Source organism: Plasmodium malariae (assembly GCF_900090045.1).
Source record: "Plasmodium malariae genome assembly, chromosome: 10".
NCBI classification, from domain to species: domain Eukaryota; phylum Apicomplexa; class Aconoidasida; order Haemosporida; family Plasmodiidae; genus Plasmodium; species Plasmodium malariae.
This window is the reverse complement of record NC_041784.1, coordinates 1,349,176-1,364,772: the sequence shown is the minus strand read 5'-3', so window position 1 is coordinate 1,364,772 and position 15,597 is coordinate 1,349,176. Positions and strand designations below refer to the sequence as shown.

Here is a 15,597-nt window from a genome sequence, read left to right as displayed (position 1 = left end):
ATGCATGTATTACGTATGCTCGTATGCATTCATGCATGTATTCTTCTTAATATTATAGTAGTTTTATCTTTACGTATGAGTATTTTTATTCCATTCGCATTCGACATATGTAACAAAATAGCATTCTTGGGTGTTCTATATTCATTTACACTTACATTTGCTTTGCTTTATTGTACCCTCTTTTTTTTTTTTTTTTTTTTTTTTTTCACTCTGAAGCTGTTGCATATTTGAAATGTGAAAAAGCGCAGAACATCCAGCAATTTCCAAGCCCGACACTTGGCACTTTTTTTTTTTTTTTTTTTTTTTATTCTTCTCATCTCCCCATTTGTATATCTCTATTTTCATTCGTATCTTTTATATTTGGCATATTCTACGTCATTCCTTTTGAGGAAATTTATATTTGAGTATAATATTTTTTATAATGATTGTTTCTATTTTTTTTTTTTTTTTGATTTTTTCTGATTATAAAAAAGAACATATAGAATGTGTTAAAAAGAAAAAAAAAAAAAAGTGTATCATTTGAAATGCTCACATTCTTGTACACAGCAGAATAGGATTCGCAATTTTATTCTTTAACATTCTATTCTTAATTTTTTATGTTACATACATGTTTGTTGTATGATGTTACTTCTGGTAATTATGTGGTTTTGGAAATAGGAGAACAGACGATGTGCTTCTGCGTACACTCAACGCGGGAACGTATTCTCATTCGTTCATTCGCTTATTTGTTTATACATTGTTCATTCGTTTATTCGCTTATTTGTTTATACATTGTTCATTCGTTTATTCGCTTATTTGTTTATGCATTGTTCATTCGTTTATTCGCTTATTTGTTTATACATTGTTCATTCGTTTATTCGCTTATTTGTTTATGCAATGTTCATTCGTTCATTCGCTTATTTGTTTATACATTGTTCATTCGTTTATTCGCTTATTTGTTTATGCATTGTTCATTCGTTCACTCGCTCATTTGTTTATGCATTGTTCATTCGCTTATTTGTTTATACATTGTTCATTCGTTCATTCATTCGTTTATTGGCCGTTCATTCGCGGTTTACATATTATTATTTTTTTTTTTTATAAGCGCACACCCGTCGGCCTACTGCCACACGAAAGCGCGACTACTTGTAAATGATGAATTCTTTTAAAGAAAAATGTTCAAGAGCCTGGAGCAATGTATTATTATGTATTAATATAATATAACGTACTCATATTGGACCCTTATCTTATATTTTTTATTATATAATTTGTTAACCATATAATGCTATTTTTCATTTTTTACGTATATTTTTTTTTTTTTTTTTTTTTTTTTGTGGTGATGTCTATGTGTTGTATATGCACATTTTGAAAAAGCAATTTAACACAGTTTGTATTAATCCATTCATTAATCTATTCGTCTTTTTTCCTATTTATTTAAGTATCCATATAAATGTCTATTTAATTGTCTATTTGTTGTCCATCTAATTATCTATTTATTTAATTTTTATTTTTTTTCCCTTTTTTGCTTGAATATTTTTATGACATATATTCAGCTGTTACAGTTGCAGTTAGTGGAAGCGTTGTTCTTCTTTTCGCTTCTTAAATTTTTTTTTTTTTTTCATATAAATTTCTTACTTGATCATTAGTAGATATCTTAATCTATTAAGAGAACCAGTTGAGCAGTTGTGCAATTGTGCAATTGTGCAGTTCAACGTTTTGTTGAAGCTTCATCAAGTGTAATCACGTCACTACTACTCTTCTCATCCCCTTTGTTGTTTATTTTATTTTATTTTATTTTTTTTTTCCCTTTTATTTTTTTTTATTTCTCCTTCTTTATTGCATCTTTACTGGTGAACAGAAACGAAGCGAGCAAAAATGCTTAAGAGAGAACACAAGGGGGAAGGGGATGAAAAGGTAAAAAATGTATTGCTTCTATGTGCTTTCGGTAAAAAGGAAAAAGAAATCGAAGATTATAACTGTTATCCAAACTGTAAGAAGAAAAATGAAGAAGAGTTATTTTACGATATGTATTGCTCAGATAATATTATATTTTCAAACTCCGCTAATAACAGTGTACCATGGAATTTCTTAAATAATGAATGCTCTCTTAGTAACGATATGAACGAACAGCGGAATGAGGGGGGAAGATACCAGACGAACTGCGTAGATTCAAATGAGAATGGAAAAGAGGAGGAGGTGGTGGTGGAGAAAGACAAAGAGAAAGAACAAAAAGATGAAGAGTTACAACAGAAGAAGCATGAACTACATCAGCAGGAACTACTACTACTTCCTCTACAAGGTCATGGTCATAACAGCGGAGGAGTTAAGAACGACGCATTCATAGCAGGGGAAAACTTAACAAGTGAATATCGACACGGTACAATAGAAAAAGCAGTAGAGACTGCACTAAGTGAAGTACATGAGAGAAGTACACCAACAAACAACCTAACAATACCCACACGAGAAAACATTTTACGCATGTACAATAAATATAAAGACGGAATTGTAAAAAAAGACGATATAGTATTTACAAATGTGTTAGACGAAATGAGAGGAACATATACAGAGTGTGGGGAATGCGAACTACGTTCTACTTCCCATATATATAGTCATTTAGATATACCAAAGGATAAAAGTAGTAAATCCAAAGAATATGAAGAAACAGCTATTTTTTTAGAAAAAAATAATATAATACCGTTGGAAAGTGCTGAAAAAGGGTATTACAACAAGGCATTTAATAATTTAACTGTTAAAAAGTTAAATGACAATATATGGGAAAAGGAAAAAATATTTAATATGACCAATGATGTTGTAAACTACTCCTATGGAAGTAGTAGCAATAATATACTTAGCAATGTAATAAATCAAAGGAGTTATTATAATAATGATTTGGGTATGTATAATGCAAAACAGGGTAATCATATGATAACGAGTAAAGGAGAACAAAAGAACGTTTCATTATATAGTAACAATTCAAATATGTGTAGCAGCAGTAATGCCATTAGTGTACCACAGGAAGGGAAGCATTACGCGGATTTAATAAACTACATAAGCACGTTGTCAAATGATGGTACAGCACATAGTGATGCAGCACACGATGGTGTAATACACAACAATGTGGAAAGTAATGACGGGAGCACTGATTTAAAAGGTGATCAAGGCGAGAAAGATAAAAAATTAAAAAAGATATTACCCCATTTTGACAATACAGTTTTACTGGACACCTCAAATTTTTTTTACAAAGAGTATGACAACAGTGTATGCACAAATGACTATTATGGTAGTAATAGAAGCTACACTATAAGTTATGATAAAAAGGGAACAAATTTTAATATTGGCGAAAAAAAAAGTTTGTATAATCCTGAACAAGTTCAGGTAAAATATCCAAATATAATGAGTGATGAAAATTTTATTTTACTAAAAAACGAAAAGGAAAATAATTCAGATATATCACAAACTAGGGAGATGATTTATTTTAATGATAAGGAGGATGGTCAAAAAGACACTACTGTTGATGTTGTAAGTGCCCTTGCGGATGGTACATATACGGATCAACGCCTCTTTGAACACCTATTTGATGGGTATAAGTTTGGCAGAAGTGTGGAGTACATTCAGACGGGTGGTGGAAGCAGAGAGAGAAGCAGAAATCGCTACACCAGAAGCAACAGTAAGGAGGGTGATAACGGTGGAGTAAGCTGTTCCAATCATGGGCATAGCTCTAACGAGTGCACAAGGGACGAAAGTTATACCTGCCCATACATAGATACAGAGACTGGATTGAGGGGAAAATTGCGTAACTTTTCACCTCAATTCTTATGTTTTAACAAAAAAGTAAACTCAACTAACGAGGATATAAATAGGGGAATCAACAAAATGATCCTTCCACTACCATCGTCCTTCCTTCCATCTACACCTCCTTTGTCATCTAATCATCCTTTGCAGTCTACACCTCCTTTGCAATCTACACCTCCTTTGCAATTTACACCTCCTTTGCAATTTACACCTCCTTTGTCATCTAATCCTCCTTTGCAATCTACACCTCCTTTGCCATCTACACCTCCGTTGCCATCTACACCTCCTTTGCAATCTACACCTCCTTTGCATTCTATACCTCCTTTGCCATCTCCATCGTCTTTGTCATCTATACCATCTTTTCCATCTATATCGTTGCAGGCCCATTGTGAAAAGGGAAATTGCCTCTCTTCAGCACGAAGGTGTGGAAGTACTTTGAACGCCCCCCGTAACAATCGTGAAAGGGAGTACCTCGAGCGGCCAATTCATGTTTTCTCAAAAAAAAAAAAAGATTATGAACGTGTTCAGGGAAACGATAGCAATTTAGAAAAAAAGGAGTTGGCCCCTTTTAGCCTAAATGAGGAAACTCCGAGCAGCAGCAGTAGGAATTTGGGTATTAAAATTGCTTGCGAGCAAATTGAGCAAATGTTTAACCCTCATAGCGCAGAAAACACTGAGAATAAGTATAACTTGGCAAACACTTCTAAAACTTCTAGTATAGCAAACACTTCTAAAACTTCTAACATGGCAAACATTTCTAAAACTTCTAACATGGCAAACATTTCTAAAACTTCTAACATGGCAAACATTTCTAAAACTTCTAACATGGCAAACATTTCTAAAACTTCTAACTTGGCAAACACTTCTAACTTGGCAAACACTTCTAACTTGGCGAACCCTTCGAATAACCTCCATTTAATACGCGGAAAAGACAAAAACGAAATGGCGGAAAGGAGTTTAACGGCCCTGTCCTTGTTTAGTAAGTATGACAGGGCGAAGGACCATGGCAGATGCACCTCATGCAACTATAATAATAATACATGCTGTAGTAAGTGCAAAAATAATATGAACATTTTTAAAACTACAACTACCACAACTACGACTACTACTACAACTACCACTTCTGAAGGAAAAGTGCTCACTTCAAATGTTCCAGAGGATGGAAATGACAAATATAAAAATTTGTTTCTAGATCGAAGAGTTTATGCACATGTTAATAAAGATCTTTTAAGTGATAACAATAATAATAAACTCATTTGTTATGAAGATATATTAAAATACAGTGAAAAGGAAAAAGATAATACGTACATCTCATCTATCAGTAGTCGAAATAATGCAATAATAAAAAAACAAAACGAATTGAATATATCAAACAAATTGAATATATCAAACAAATTGAATATATCAAACAAATTGAATATATCAAACAATTTGAATATATCAAACAAATTGAATATATCAAATAAATTGAATGTGTCTAATAAATTGAATATATCAAATAAATTGAATATATCAAACAAATTGAATATATCAAATAAACAGAATATATCAAATAAACAGAATATATCAAACAAATTGAATATATCAAATAAACAGAATATATCAAATAAACAGAATATATCAAATAAACAGAATATATCAAATAAACAGAATATATCAAATAAACAGAATATATCAAATAAACTGAATATATCGAATAAATTTTACTGTGGACAAATTAGAAATTCCATTTTTCAATTCAATATAGATAAACATGAAGAAAAAAAAAAACCCATTAGTGAAAAAAATATTTCACTTTTACAAAAAATATTTATGAACCAGTACAGGAATAAAGAAAATACTAAGTGTGTTGATAACTATTACAAAATTGTCGAGACAAAAAAAAAAGAACAAAATGAGAGTAGTAGTAGTGTCATTCCGATGGATACTAATGGTTATGTAAGTACATATGATCAGAGTGATGAACATAATAGAAATACAATTATCGTTAACCCTGAAAAGGTAAGAATAGGTAGAAATAATATATTAAAAGATGAAATAATCAAAAGCACGTATGGTAGGGCAGAGCGGTATCCTTACCAACCTAGCACTATACTAAAAGACAACGGAGTTAACCTACTTAAATATTTTAAAATTAATTTTGAAAAGAGTAGGCACTCAACCAACAAGGGAAATGGAACACCCGATGAAAGGGCTACAGAATATGTTAGAGGTGTAAGCAGTAATAGAGGTAGAAGCATAGGTGTAAGCAGTAATAGAGGTAGAAGCATAGGTGTAAGCAGTAATAGAGGTAGAAGCATAGGTGTAAGCAGTAATAGAGGTAGAAGCATAGGTGTAAGCAGTAATAGAGGTAGAAGCATAGGTGTAAGCAGTATAGAGGTAGAAGCATAGGTGTAAGCAGTAATAGAGGTAGAAGCATAGGTGTAAGCAGTAATAGAGGTAGAATCATAGGTGTAAACAGTGGTAGAGTTAGCAGCACTGTTAGGAGAAGCGGAGGATTGTTACAGAACGGAAGACCAAATCTTAAAAGCAAGAGCAACTTGTTTGAATCTGTTGATGCCTTTTTTTATAATTTTAAAAACAATACAAGTTCTATGTGTGAAGAAAGGAGTGAAAAATTATTTATGTGTAACATGAAAGAGCAGAAGGATGAAATTGTGCTGACAAGTGCAGGCAACTTGCGCAAAGGAGTTAACGGGATGAATTATATGCAAGGGAATGTAGAAAAGACTCACACTTCGAGGCGTATCACCAGCACTGCGGGAAATATTAGCGATATTAGCAGCGGTAGAGATATTGGCAGCGGTAGAGGTATTAGCAGCGGTAGAGGTATTAGCAGCGGTAGAGATATTAGCAGCGGTAGAGATATTAGCAGCGGTAGAGATATTAGCAGCGGTAGAGATATTAGCAGCGGTAGAGATATTAGCAGCGGTAGAGGTATTAGCAGCGGTAGAGGTATTAGCAGCGGTAGAGGTATTAGCAGCGGTAGAGGTATTAGCAGTGGTAGAGGTATTAGCAGCGGTAGAGGTATTAGCAGTGGTAGAGGTACTAGCAGTGGTGGAGGTATTAGCAGTGGTGGAGGTATTAGCAGTGGTGGAGGTATTAGCAGCGGTAGAGATATTAGCAGTGGTGGAGGTATTAGCAGCGGTAGAGATATTAGCAGCGGTGGAGGTATTAGCAGCGGTGGAGGTATTAACGACGGTATCTGTGGTAGCAGTAACGATAATGGAAACCAGGTTACCACTACCACCACGACAACAACAACTACGACAACCACTACCACTACAACGAATGACAATGGTGTTGGAAGTAGCGGAAATAACAATATTGTCATGGTAACTACTACAAACAGGAGTCAGAAGGACATATGCCCCAGTTATAACTGCAATAGAAGTAGTACTAATAGCTATAACCAATATGATTCTTTCCGTCCTCCTAGCGCTGCTAACATCTTTGAAGGAAAAAAAAGAAATAGAAGTAATAATGAAAGTTATATGGTAAAACTGAATGAAGAAGGAGTAAACAAACATTCCTTTGTACCTGACCGAAGTGGTTTTCTATCAAAAGGGAGCATAAGTGAAAACGATATAAGTTCATGTACGATAGGACATGAGTATTCACCTGAAGAGATAAAAGAAAAAATCATTTTAACAATTCAATGGAATATAAAAAAAATATCATTATTATGTTCTAGTGAGAACAATTTTGTAGTATCCCCAGAATTCAAAACAGAAACAATGATTCAAGAATTTTTTATTTTACTTAATATAAATAATAATATGGATTCAACGTGTGAGCATAATACTATTGATCTTCTATTTTCTTACACAGGTTTCTGTGATATTATATTTTCAGTCTCTTGTGGCATGTACAGAAAACAAAAATATTGCTCTTATGATTTTTCTACCTACCCTTGGTTCGGTTACAACAATTGGGGTATACTAAAAAATTGTTTACACAATGACACAATTTCAATTAAAATTGACATCCACGATATAATAAAAAAGAAAAACATAAAGGAAAATTTTTTAAATAATATTATTTCTATTATTAGAAATGAAGAGAACAATTTTAAAAATAGAATATTCTTTAGGGAAGGAAGTGCTGAGGGTAGCAAATGTATCGATAACATACACCAAGGATATAACCTACGTGGTAATGCAAAAAACTATGAGTCTAACTGTGTCCTCAAGTTTTTTGATGACCCTAATTGGAATAAAAATATGAACAATTCAGGTGGTTTTGGTCATGACCCAAAATGGCCCTACAACAAGTTAGAGAGTGCAAATGCATCCAATGCTACCAATACCGCTAATGCTGATAATCATGAGAGAAGTACTACATCATGTAACCTAATCAACAGTAAAAAATGGAACCCAAATTTTGAAAAAAACAATTTTAATAAGCTTAGTGAAGAGGATAATAATAATACTACCAATGATAAGCAGCACAATTTTACTAGTAGCGGCTTTTGATGCATCAACAGTAGCAACAGTACAGTTTTCGCAGACGTGCGTTCGGAAATACATGACAGGAATGGTAGTAGCAGTAGTGGTAGTGGTAACGACAAAGAAACCAGGAACGCCAATCACAATTACGGCTTCATGATGAAGGCGAGTAATGGACATTATTATGGAGAAAACATGAACCGATGTGAAAGCTACAATGGTCGTTTTAATGATAGTTTTAGTAATAATTTTAATAAGTGAAAGGAAGAAAGGACGAATCAAGCTTTGCCCATTTAATGAAAGAGGTTATCCCTTTTTTCCAAGTTAAAAATGTGCATGTTAAATACTACCTAAAGAGATGCTTTCTAACCGAAATTTACAAGCTATCATATTTACACAGCTTCTAACAGGGGCAATAATCATTGCAAGAAACAAGGGAAGGCTTTGATTAGGAGCAACATGCATAAGACGCTTTAAAAAATAATAAGAATAAGGAGAATAAAATATATCAAAAATGTTTATTGTTCAGTTATATATTAGCAGTATTGGGCGTGTGAATATAACTTATATGTTTGTATAATGATAACTCTTATTTTTTTTTTTTTTTTTTTTTTTTTCTTCCTCCCCCCATTATATACCCCTTCCCCTTGAGCACTTTGCATAACTGCGTAACACTGTGCCCAAACTATGTAAAGAACTGAGATAAATTTTATTTTATTACTTATATGCACATACAAATACCGAATAAATCAATGTGCCATTTATACACTGTAAAGCACATTTCTTACGGAAAAAGAAATAGAAATTGAAGTTAAAATAGAAATAGAAATTGATGTTAAAATAGAAATAGAAATTGATGTTAAAATAGAAATAGAAATTGATGTTAAAATAGAAATAGAAATTGATATAGAAATGGGAAAATAAATTGATGTAGAAATGGGAAAATAAATTATATTTGAAAATGTCCTCCCTAATATAAGGGGGTGAGGGGGTAGATTCGTTATATCTGCAAAAAGATTAAAGTTTATACTTCTTTGAATGTGTTCATAAAAAATAAAAAAAAATTAAATAAACGAAATGGGTAAAAATAGGGGAAAATAAAATAAGACTGCTCACTGTTCCCTTTTGTTTTATCATAATTCACTTCGTAACAATGTTTGTAATTAATTAAGTACGTTTTAGAAGCGCCAATCCTTATGGTCAAAGTAAAGTAGCTGAGCAAACATGCTTAAAATGGAGAAATATTGTTTACAATTTGAGAAAAAAATTTAGAATATTTTCCCTCTTCTGTTAGAAAGGGCCGCTGAAAATATGCCATTATGTATGTGTGCATGTTTGTACATATGCATATGTACAAACATGCGTGTATATGTATATGTACCTTAAACCTTGCACGCTTAACTTCCAACCCATGAAGGACACAATGCGCATAAATCAGAAACGAACAATTTAACACTTGTTGTAGAGATGGAGATGCCCCGTATTTACATGAACAGTATCATTGTTTTCATCTAGAAGTATGAGCGAACCATCATGTAGTATTCCCCGTACGTACCCAACCACCTCAGTATTATCTTGATCTATTATAACTTTCCTTCCTTTGTATAATAATCTATCTGTAATGTAATCTAAAAAATGAGAAAATCCATCATCGTGTAATTTATGAATGCATGAATATAAATTTTCTATTAACTTTTTAGTTACTTCTTCTACTGATGGTATTAAAGGCATAATGTTAAAATCTATTAGTAATTCTTTTTTTATGGATGTGTACTTATTATGTAAAATGTTTTTATCATCGGTTAAGTGTACATTAATACCAATACCCACCATTACACACACATAGTCTTTTGATAATGATAGGGATATATCATCCAAAAAATATAAATTAACAAGACATCCTGCTATTTTTTTATCATTTACTAAAACATCATTTATCCATTTTATACGAGGAACTAAATGAAAACATTCTAAAGTTTTACTTATAGCAACAGTGCAGGTTTGACCTAAGCAACTTACTTTTTGTATATCTTCTTTATTCCATAGAAAAGTAAAAGTAACAAATACATTTCCTTCCTCAGATAGCCATTTTCTATCTACATTTTTTTTAGTGTCCCTTGTACCAATTCCATTCGTCTGAGAATTACAACTAACTATAATTATATTTTTGTCATCTTTTAATTTTGCATCATCTATAAATTCTTTCAGATGCCTTCTACTATATAATTGTGTTGAATCGATTACATCCAAATGTATATGTAAGGCGTTGAATTCGGTACAAAATTTTTCAAATATTACTTTCTCCATTTTGCTTATATTCTTAGAGTTAATGTGCAAAACGTGGTTTTTTGTATGAACAGGGTCAGGACGTTTTTCTCAAACATCCTTTTTTTTTTAAAAAAAAGAAAAAGTAAAAAGAGTGTAAGGTCAATGCAAACCAAAAATGCCAAACGAATGCAAAAAAAAAAAAAAAAAAAAAAATACAACGATACAACGATACAACGATATTTTATTCATAAAAAGCTAATTTTGTAGGATGAATGAACAGTTATACCCTGCAAGTTTCACTCCCTAGAAGGCACTCTTTTCACTTAACTGTGTATGCATAATATACACGTTTACTCATTTTTCCCATACGTAAAAAATAATAAACATAAACCCTTTTCACATGTGGAATTAGGAAAAGCACAACATGTGTAGTTCATTGTTAAGTTATGGATGAGGCGTACAATGTGATAGTAAAGGCGTGCAGTAGATTTTAACTGTAAAATACGTTTTTACGCATATATATATATATATATATATATATATATATATATATATATATGCCACTTCAGTATGAGTAGTACAAAGCTAACATAATTTACAAGTCATGATACGCTCCATTTTGCAGAAACATTGACTCCTCTTTATAAGCATACATACTTTTTTCTATGAATGAATGAGTATTAAATTAATCTACAAGCAGGAAACGTGGGCGCAAAAAAAAAAAAAAAAAAAAAAAAAAAAATATACGGATACATATACAGATACACGAATGCGCAAATTCGAGAATGTACGTTGCCCAATTTTTTTTTTCTTTTTTTTTGCATACTTGCTCATGTACACAAATATATGTATGCATTTAGTTCAATTACAAATGTGGTAGCATACCTTTTGAGAATTCTCTATATTCTATACATTGTCTACCTGATCATACAATGTTCTTAACTTTGCTTAATTTTGCTTATCTTCTCTTTTTTGCGTTTCCCCTAAAACGCGCTGAATATTATTACACAAACATACAGTCATAACAGATATCTAACAGACAAATGCTCGAAACGGTACAATAACATGCGCACCTTTCTTTTAAAAAAATAAAAAAAAGTCTGACTTGTTCACGCAAGAAATAAGAAAACTGCAATGAGATTTTTTTTTTTTTTTTTTTGCTTTTTTCTACATAATTCGTTATGAATTAAGATTTGACGTAAATTTTAGTTTTATTTATATATATACATACATATATGGTTAATTTAAAAAAAAAAAAAAGGAAAAAAAAGGAAAAAAAAGGAAAAAAAAGGAAATTCTTAGTTAAAAGGGTGGTAGAGAAAACTCCAATAAAATAATTATTGTATATATATACATTAATGCAATGTGCATTTATATTTCACACTTTTGGCGAATTTCATCATATCCTCAACTTGGCACCGTGGAAAGTTCAAAACTTCAAGTGCGTGTCCTCTTTCAACTAGCATATCATGAAAAGATAATATTCTCTTTAATGTGCACCTCTTCACTAGTTATAAATATATATATATATATATATATATATATATAACATTCATCATTTTTGTGAAACAATTGGTACGTATTATCACAAGATGGTAAAAAAATGTTGTCATCGGGTATGTAGTATAACGAACACTGTACACCGGCACACATTTATGAATATGCATACACATATTCACAAGCACACGTGCAGGAAGTTGGGCAATGCCCATCCGCATGATTCATTTTACCACTCATCAGCGGTGATAGGATTTTTCCACTCTTCATTTGCATTGTCATTCCATTCTTCTTTCTTGTTCCATTCTTCATATGGAGCTTCCGTAGCGAACTGATTATCCGCTAAATGAGGAGCTACTGGGGCATTTTCTTCATTTGTCAAATTTTTCAATTCAAATTGTTCAGGGTCTCTCCATAAAAACATATCAACCATAACACTCCATGGTTGGGATCTTCGTAGGGTCCCTTTAAGATATAAAACTTCTTGTGCTAGTAACCAATACATAAGTGCAATTGATTCTTTACCTTTATTATTACATGGTATAGCTACATCTACATGTTCTAAAGGGGAATCAGAATCGCATAAAGCAATGACCGGAATATTTGCATATGATGATTCTTTAACTGGCTGTGCATCTGTTCTTGGATCTGTTACTATTAATAATCTTGGCTCTGTAAATTTTTGAATAATTTGATTTGTTAACATACCAGGAGTCCATCTTCCTGCTATTGCTTGTGCACCTGTGTACTGAGCAAATTTTAATACAGCTCTACTACCAAATGGTCTAGCTGACACTACTACTACATCAGCTGGGTTACTAATAGCTACTATAATTCTTGCAGCTAGTTGTAACTTCTCATAAGTTTTGGCCAAGTTAATTATATGTACTCCATCTTTCGCTCTTGTGTACACATATCTTTTCATCTTGTTTTCCAAGTTTTTCGTTCCAATGTGAACCTGCGCAGGTGGAAAAGGTTAGTGGGGTAGTGTATATGATGTAGCGGTGATGTAGTATATTACGTAGGGACAGTATAGTGTATTAAGTAGGAGAGGGATAGTGCGTTAACGTAAATATGGGAAAACGTATTATATGTTCATGTGGTGTAGTCTTTTATGTTATTGCGGGGTTACATATGTTTTACCCCATCATGCAATAACTTGTTAAATGATTCAAAATACACACAACATTCCCAAATAATATTTGTTCATATGAATATATTCGCCTACTAAACATGTTATATCATTTTAGCAAAAATATATAAAATGAAATGGGTTCACTCGGTTTTATGTCAATTCCCATAATAGCCCACTATTAAACTATATCATCTCAAATAATATATGTTTGTTCAATTTTCCTTTGTAAAATGTGCATGCCCACTTCTTTTACTAACCGCTGTGCACACTCGCACATATATATACATACATACAAACAAACATACAAACATACTTACATTCATACGCGCACATATGTATTATGCGCTTATGAATTATTCGCAATCTCCCCCTTACGCAATTTTTAATATGAAAAAAAAAAAATTAAGTATAACACTCATGTACATACAACAAATCACATAAACTGTGTATTTCCCCTCTCACATTTTATGCAAAAAAAAAAAAAAAAAAAAAAAAAAAAAAAAATTATTTTACTTTACAAATAAGCATTTTAGCAATGCTTTCTTCCTTTGGGGATTGTACTTTCTTGTTCGTCATTTTTTTTTATTTTTATAGTACCAAACTTAATATTTTTTTTAAAATTTATTTTTCTGCTTTTGTTTCTTTGCAAACGTGTTATACCAAACATATGAGTATATATAATAATGTATATTTTAATTAAATATATGTGGCTCTCTAAACTGTTCACAAGAACTTGAAAAATGGTTTAACAGTTGCTTACGTAGTTATATATATATATAAAGGTGTATTATTATAGTATTATATTATGTAATATTCCATTATATTATTTTATATATGAATGTTATATTAATAATAATGCGTTTTCCCCAAACATTAAATTAATTAAAAACAGCATAAAAAATGTAATATGTTGAGAATTTAATCTTTCCAAAATTTTGTTCATGTGAATTTACTTTCAATTAGAATCTTAATAAAATGAAAAAAAAAAAAAAAAGGGAAAAATTAATCTAACAAAATGGCAAAAAAATGACCCAAAATAAATTATACTATGATTTACTGCACATGTACATAACAATATACTGCATTCTTTATGTGCATATTGTGTATAGTTTTATTAGCGTAGGGCTATATCCTCATTAATGCAATATACGGATGTACGTGAACAGGTATATATAAGTTTATATATACGTATGTATACATGTACGTATGTATATAAGTACTTGAGTATGTATGTAGTATGTATATATGTACTTGTGTATGTATGTAGTATGTATATATGTACTTGTGTATGTATGTACGTACGTATGTATGTACGTATGTATGTACGTATGTATGTATGTATGTATACATGTATGTATATATATTTATGTAGTGCTCCTAATATGAATAGAAGTTAATACATCCCCCTATGATGGTATACATGCACTAGTCATAAAGTGCGTGAAAAACAATTCAACAATATAACAGCTTTTTTTAAGAAGTTTTGCTGAACGTTTTATTTAATGAACAAATTGTACATTATAATTATTCCTGACCTTATTAATAAGAAGTTTTAAAATTTATGTACCAAATTGTTGAATTGTACCTACGTATCATCTTTATAAGAAGCTGTTTACATTTTTATAGCCTTAATGAAAATGTATTCTACAGTAAGGGGAATTGAGGGGTGTGCCATCATATATATTTTGGTACATGCATATGTATAAAATACATCTTGACGTTCTCCTTTTTTTGTTATGAAGCTTGGTATATTATATTATCATATTATGTATGTAGAAATATATGTATACAAATATGCTCAAGAAGAAGCGGTTAAATAATATATTATAAAACTGTGAGAATGTAAAATACATTTTTGTTTTATTTAATACAATAATGTACATAATTTTTTTTTTTTTTTTATATAGCGAATTAATTTTTCTTCTTTCAATATCACATATTACATATATACTTTTATGTATCATTTTTATTTTTAGTTTTTTCTCTTTTCCCTTCATTTTTTCTGCAAACATGAAACTTTTGTCATCATATAAACGCATGCTTATTTTTTTTGTGAAAAAAAAAGTTGGCTTAATGTAACATGTTTTAAATATTCTCTTTAAAAATGTATCATATCAATTAGAGATTTTTCCTTTTTTATAAAATTATGAACAGGTTATATTTTATAACAAAATTAGTACCTTCATAACATGGGTAAACATATTTATAAATTTGAAAATTATTGTTTTAAAAAAGAAGGGATATGCTTGTTTATGTTATATTGGGAAGAACATTTATTCCAGGGATACCACAGTTATTATGGGTATGGTCTGAACAAAAAAATAAAATATGATAGAATATAGAAAAATAAGAGAAAATAAAGAAAAAACACCCTTCATTTGTGTGCAAAGTGAATTGAAGTAAAACGCTGCAAAAGTGCAGAAATGCATGTATGTATATATATATGTATATATATATATATGTATATATATATATATG

The 15,597-nt window shown here is 31.1% G+C and overlaps 3 protein-coding genes across 3 annotated transcripts; 1 reads left to right on the top strand and 2 right to left on the bottom strand.

Moving 5' to 3' along the window:
* Positions 1 to 1,854: 1,854 nt before the first annotated feature.
* PmUG01_10038200 (conserved Plasmodium protein, unknown function) lies at positions 1,855 to 8,480 on the top strand (the record flags this gene model as incomplete). Its single annotated transcript, XM_029005582.1, has 3 exons — positions 1,855 to 6,133; positions 6,223 to 8,232; positions 8,281 to 8,480. 3 exons carry the CDS (start codon positions 1,855 to 1,857, stop codon positions 8,478 to 8,480), a joined length of 6,489 nt encoding a protein of 2,162 aa, XP_028862156.1.
* A 1,188-nt stretch (positions 8,481 to 9,668) lies between these two features.
* On the bottom strand, positions 9,669 to 10,526 carry PmUG01_10038100 (biotin--acetyl-CoA-carboxylase, putative; the record flags this gene model as incomplete). Its single annotated transcript, XM_029005581.1, has 1 exon — positions 9,669 to 10,526. One exon carries the CDS (start codon positions 10,524 to 10,526, stop codon positions 9,669 to 9,671), a length of 858 nt encoding a protein of 285 aa, XP_028862155.1.
* A 1,687-nt stretch (positions 10,527 to 12,213) lies between these two features.
* RPS2 (40S ribosomal protein S2, putative) lies at positions 12,214 to 13,695 on the bottom strand (the record flags this gene model as incomplete). The annotated part of the gene is made up of 2 exons (XM_029005580.1): positions 12,214 to 12,942; positions 13,633 to 13,695. 2 exons carry the CDS (start codon positions 13,693 to 13,695, stop codon positions 12,214 to 12,216), a joined length of 792 nt encoding a protein of 263 aa, XP_028862154.1.
* Between the last annotated feature and the right edge of the window lie 1,902 nt (positions 13,696 to 15,597).